The sequence below is a fragment of the Tursiops truncatus genome, chromosome 4, assembly GCF_011762595.2.
Source record: "Tursiops truncatus isolate mTurTru1 chromosome 4, mTurTru1.mat.Y, whole genome shotgun sequence".
NCBI lineage: Eukaryota > Metazoa > Chordata > Mammalia > Artiodactyla > Delphinidae > Tursiops > Tursiops truncatus.
Window position 1 is genome coordinate 125689531 of NC_047037.1, and position 6000 is coordinate 125695530.

The window sequence follows — 6000 nt, forward strand, 5'->3', positions numbered from 1 at the left end:
TCAACTCATAATTACATCTTTTCAGTGGACAGAGATTTAGCTGCATAAATCCCCCTCAAACCTCATCAGAGTGAATTGCCTACTTTTCCATTAACGCTTTGCAAAAGGCAAACTGTGAATCTCACCTCCACCCTTTGAAGGAGGTGACAGTAACCAGTGAAAATGTCCAAAAGGATGGGAGGAAGAGCAAAAAAATGCAGTCAAACAGGCTAAAAAAGAAATGTGAATCATATTTGCCTACACGCTGCATCCTTTTACACAGAAAAAAATATTGCTCAAAACAGTTAAATATTTACTTTTTGGCAAAAGCTTCAACTATAAAGGATATGCTGTTAATTACTTAATATGTGTCTTTTAATGTGTAATAAGACAATCAGGAAAACTGAAATAATCATTGGAGTAAATTTAAGTATTGGAAAAATCCCAGCTCCCTTAATTAAATGCATTTTTTAAATAGAAAACCAAATTCTTCAACTCTTAAAACAATCTGCCTTAACTAGCCCTAAGGTGATTCCTGAGCCACTTGTAGGAAAAAGACAGAAGAGGAAAAAGTTCAATGACCTTGTAAATTAGGGACTAAAAAGCTGTAACGGTGTGACACTCAGTATAGTCTCAGTGGAATTACAGGAAAACATTTGTCCAGAAATTGCTTTCTTGGAAAATCATCATGAGGTAGGGGAAGAGGGGAAACAAACAAACAAACAAACAAACATCCGGGGAAGGGAGGTTACCAATGGTAAAATACAGAATGGGAGCCCAAAGGATGCGAAATACAACCTTTTCTGCCCCAGCTGCCAAGCAAACAACTTCCAAGCATCTTCAGATAAAAAGGAAAATAGTCATTTTGCACAGGCGTTAGCTGAATGTTCGAGAGTTGGATCAATGGGGAAGACTTGCTATACACCTAGCGGTGGGTGGATTTCACCAGGCTGCAGCCTCCACAGATTTTCTTTGCTGCACTGCAGAGGCGCCATCTTCTCCGTCTTAATCTTCACTCAATTCAACCCTTTCATCTGCACCCTAAAAAAAAGACCCTAAGGACCCTCCACAGCAGGCCGCGTCCCCAGAGGAGGTAAACCAGAGTGCCCAGCGCTGCCAGGGAAGAGGCCGCGCCTTCATCAGACAAACGCCTCCTTTGATGCACAGGAGGGGAGTGCTCGTGCCTCCCCACCACCAGCCACTGCCCTTTCCAGACGCACACCCCACTCTCCCCGTATTTCTCCTCAAGGACTTCACAACCGAGCACAGAATCAGCAAGCCGCGGAGGTGATGGGAAGTGGTGGGGGGGGGAAGTAGAGGGGCCCCGAGGCATCGCCAGAGCCCCCTCCGGGACAGACGCGCAGCACGGAGAAGGGAGTCAGGCGGCAGCCTCGGTGGCGCACAGACCAGCGCGGCTCAGCCCACCGCGCCCCGGGCTGGCGAGGGCGGGGTGTCGCGGCTTTTGTTCCCAGGGACCTTCGCCCTCACCGGGAGAATCGGAGGGTGCGAGCGAACGCCCACAATGTCCTGGCTTGGAGAAGGTGAGAGGTGGCTGCGGGTGTCCGACCCCTCCCATCTCTCTCAACTTAACACAAAAGGGAGACGCAGAAATGTACAAAGTTTGCCTGTGGAGGGTGTTGTGCGACCCTGCATGTTGGGGTCGCACTCGGGCGGCAGCCCCGAGCAGCCGCGAAGAGGAAGGGAGGAGGAAGAAGGTCGGGCAGGGAAGGGGTGGTGGGGATGCGAAGAGACGGTGAAACGGGGCGGAAAAGGCAAAGGGAAGCGGGGGGTGGAGGGTGCCCAGCTTCCCGAGCTGTCCCGACTCCTCCTCGCCAGGGCCCGAGAGAAAGGGAAGGGCAGCGATTAAGTGCCGGGGACAGGATCCAGGGACGCTGCGTTTTCGGTTTTCCCCACGTGCTCCCTCCCCCTATCTCTCATCTGGACGTGTCTCGCCTCCCCCCGGCCCCCGAGTCAGGGACTGAGTCAGGGTCCGAACTCAGGACAGCCTCCTCCTCTTCTCGCCCCCGACTGGCGCGGACCCAGGGGCCCAACGCCTCGCCCGCTCCCTCTCCGCTGGCCGGAGCGCGCGTCCCCAGGGCAGGGCTGGGCCGGAGGCGGGGATGCGCAGGGCGCCCGCAAGCGGGGGTGTTGGGCGCGGAGAGGAGAGGGGTCCCCTCGACTGCCCCCCGGCTTCTCTGGATTAAAGACTCAGAGGGAGCGGGTCCCCTCCTCCCCCCCCACCCCATTCCGAGGCGCGGCACCCACCTCCAGCGCCCGAGCAGTCCAGGCGGCCAGCAGGACCAGTGCCAAACCGGGCAGCATCGCGACCCTGCCCGAGGCACCGAGTGCGCTGCTGTGCGAGTGGGATCCGCCGAGCCCTTGCTCTGCCGGTGTCGCCGCCGCCGCCGCCGCCGCCGTCTCCTGTGGCCCCGCGCTCGCGCTGCTCAGGGTGCTCTCTCCTACCGCTGCCGAGGAAACTGACGGAGCAGCAGCGCGGCGGCGGGGCTCGGAGCCCGGCGAGTCAGCTGATCCGGCCCAGCCCGCTCGGCACCCGAGAGAGACCCCTAGCGGAGCCGCCGGGGAGCTGCGCCCGCTCGGCCGGGAGGGGCCTCCGCCCCCGGCGCCCACAGGTGCGGCGACCCCGGCTCCCCGGGTTCCCCGAGCGCCTCCCCGGCCGCCTGCCGCCTGAACCCCACGAGCAGTAGGAGGGAGAGTCTGGGGCCAGGAGAGGGACGGCGGAGGACCAGGGAAAGGTGAGTCCTAGGACGTCTGGGATGCAGAAAAGTCGAGAGCGCTCCGCGCCGTTACCCGTGAGCTTGACTCATCCGACCCCGCAGGCCTCTCGGGGGTATCGTATAAAGGGCTGCTGCTGGGGTGCGTTTATATCCGCATTTCGCTTTTTGTATCGGTTTGAAGAGGTGGGGGAGGCGTTTCTGGAAGAGAATGTGAACAAGACAAGCTTAAAGGAAATAGGATTTCTTTGCTTGTAAAGGGAGAAAAAGCCTCATTTTTTTCCCGTCAAAAGCAACCACAAGTAACCTGGAATTTCTATCTTTAGACCGAACCGAAGGAGAAAGGCGCCGGACCTGGAGAAGAAGCAGTGACCTATTTACTTCTCCTTGAAAGAAGGTTTTTTTTAAAAAAAAAAAAAAAAACTTTTTTTGGTTTATTTTTTGTTTGTTTTTGTTTTGAGAAGGGGACGGTCATCTGAGTTTTTGTTGTTGTTGTTGTTGTTTTTAATCAGGCAGGGATGTAACATCATCTGAGATGTGGGTGAAGTGAAAGTTAGGAGGGGAAGGGTCTGGAAAGATGATTCCCTTTAGACCCCCATACCTCAGAACTTCTGACCTCAAACTCTGTCCTTGTTCTTCCTCGTGTCTGTCCTAAATTACAGAAATCAGCCTTCTGGGAAGCCACTTTCTCCTAGGTTAAACACAAGCCATCCAATGCCGGGTTAGTATCCAGTGAGTCTAGAATGGGCTAGAACTGCCCAGATACATCTGCTCTTGACCTGAAGGAGCATCAGCCACCAAGGCACAGTCCAGAGTGGGGCTGGTGGGAGGGAAGGAAGCCACGGACTTCAGATGTGGGATCTTGGCTCAGCCAGGAGGATGCTGGTTTCTTTTCCAAGAAATCAGTTTTTCTCTGCCAGCTCCCCTAGGTGTTGTCTTCTGTCTTTACTTACCGGGCATCCAAGCCTGACCCGTGGATTACTTTTTCCCCTTAATGACCTCTGAATGTCCTCAACAAATAATGACAAATATTTGTTACCGCGAGTCATTTGTTTACGTGCTTTATGTCATTCACTTCCCATGAATGTCAATGAGGCCCTTACTGTTATTATTTCCATTTATAAGTTAGGAAGCTGACACTAAGGATCTCCTTCCTAATCTGACAGCAAGTAAGTAACAAAAAGTTGGGACTGGAGGGGAGAAAAGCACCAGTGACAGCAAAACCCAGCTGCTTCTAAACACGTTTACCCACCACTACAATTCTGTCTGTCCCAGGTTTATAGGAACAATTGAAGGCATCTGAATGCAAATAGGAGTATGACTCAAAAATGTGGAGGGGACAGGATCAGCTCCAAAATTTGCAGGGTCCAGTGCAAAACGAGAAGGTGGGACATTTTGTTCCAAAATTAAGAATTTTAAGATGGCAACAGCAGAATGTTCAACCAAACACAGGGCCCTCCTGAGCACGGGACCCTGTGTGACCCAACAGATTGCATGCCCATGGAACCAGGCCTGGGAAGGAGGAAGCAATTTTTAAGAGTAAGGGACTTTCGCTGAGCACAAAATTCAAAAATATAGAGGTGAGGTTATAACTATGAAAATACGAGTCCTTAGATTTGGCATTTTCCCTTCCCACTGTTGAAACATGCCCCTCCTCACCCATCCCTGGAAAAGATGTTCCCTAGGGGAAGATGACTAGCTGCTGACTGTGTCAGAATGAATGGACATTCTTTACTTTTTCTCCCATTTCATCACCACTCAGAGATCCTGATGGCTTTTACTTTTCAGCCACTGTCTCTGTTCTGCGCTTTATGCTCTTTCCTGCCCTGAGGTATCTTCAGGAACCTCTGAGCAGTAAATACAAGAACATCTCTAGTTAGAACTATAAGCGCTGGGACAGGCACTGACCACCCATCGGCTGGAATCTTCACCACATTCCCAGCCCGGCCTCAAATGCCTCAGCTTGGGAGACATTCACTAGCTCTTCCAACAATGCATCCTGTCTCTGGGCTGCTCTGGTCACTAGAAAGTTCTTACCCCACTTACAGCCCACTTCCCTTTCCTTTACCGTCCCACTCAGATGTCCTTGTTGCACCTCTGTGACCAAGCCAAGCCAGTCTTTTCCACACCACAGATCGTCACGTAAATAAAACCCGCAGTTTTCATGCTGCTTCTGCCTCAGCGTCCTGTCTCCACTTCCCTCAACAGGTGTGTAGATGGCACAATGGCACCTGTTTCTGGTTCCTTCTGCACTCCTCTAAATGTGTTCCGGTTTGTGTCTTTTCACAGTTCTCCAAGTGTGCTGTGGCCACTGCAGCGTGGAGGAGCCTGTTGCCCCCCTCAGCCTGTGGGTGAGTGTTGCATTGCATTGGGTGGACTCAGATTGGTCACATTTGCTCCCAAATCTCCCGTCTGTTTTATGCAGAGTGCTGCTGAGTTGCATCTCTGTAATCTTGTGTTTAAGGTGTTATCTGTGCCCTGCAGATATCACCGAAAGCAATCTTTTTGTTATTAAGGTATAGTAGATGTGCAATATTATGTTTCAGATGTACAGTATAGTGATTCATAATTTGTAAAGGTGGTTATACTCCATTTATAGTTATTATAAAATATTGGCTATATTCCCTGTGTTGTACAATATATCCCTGTAGCTTATTTATTTTTATCTAGTAGTTTGTTCTTCTTAATCCCCTGCCCTATCTTGCCCCTCCCTCTTTCCGTCTCCCCACTGGTAACCACTAGTTTGTTCTCTTTATCCGTGAGTCTGTTTCTTTTTTGTTACATTCACTGGTTTGTTTTACTTTTTAGATTCCACATATGGGTGATATCATGCAGTATTTGTCTTTCTCTGTCTGACTTGTTGTTGCAAATGGCAAAATTTCTTTCTTTTTTATGGCTGAGTAATATTCCATTGTGTGTATATACCACATCTTCTTTATCCATTCATCTGTTGATGGACACTTAGGTGGCTTCCATATCTTGGCAATTGTAAATAATGCTTCTATGAACGTTGGGGTGTGTGTATCTTTTTGAATTAGTGTTTTCAGTTTTTTTGGATATATACTCAGGTGTGGAATTGCTGGATCATATGGTAGTTCTATTTTCAGTTTTTTTGTGAAACCTCCATAGTACTGTTCTCCACAGTGGCTGCACCAGTTTACTTCCCACCAACAGTGTACAAGGGTTCCATTTTCTCCACATCCTTGCCAACACTTGTTATTTGTATTCTTTTTGATGGCAATCATTCTGCCAGGTGTGAGGTAATATCTCATTGTGGTTTTAATTTGCA

At 50.3% G+C, this 6000-nt stretch overlaps 1 protein-coding gene across 6 annotated transcripts in view; it reads right to left on the bottom strand.

The window, feature by feature from the left end:
* The window catches only part of APP (amyloid beta precursor protein), a 276610-nt gene extending 274233 nt beyond the window's left edge, over nt 1–2377 (bottom strand). For all 6 annotated transcript variants that reach the window (XM_033855992.2, XM_033855991.2, XM_033855990.2 and 3 more), the window contains exon 1: nt 2245–2377. In XM_033855992.2, coding sequence (XP_033711883.1) covers nt 2245–2301 — 57 coding nt within the window. In that variant the 5' untranslated portion in view covers nt 2302–2377. The remainder of the gene's footprint in view (nt 1–2244) is intronic.
* Nucleotides 2378–6000: the final 3623 nt, after the last annotated feature.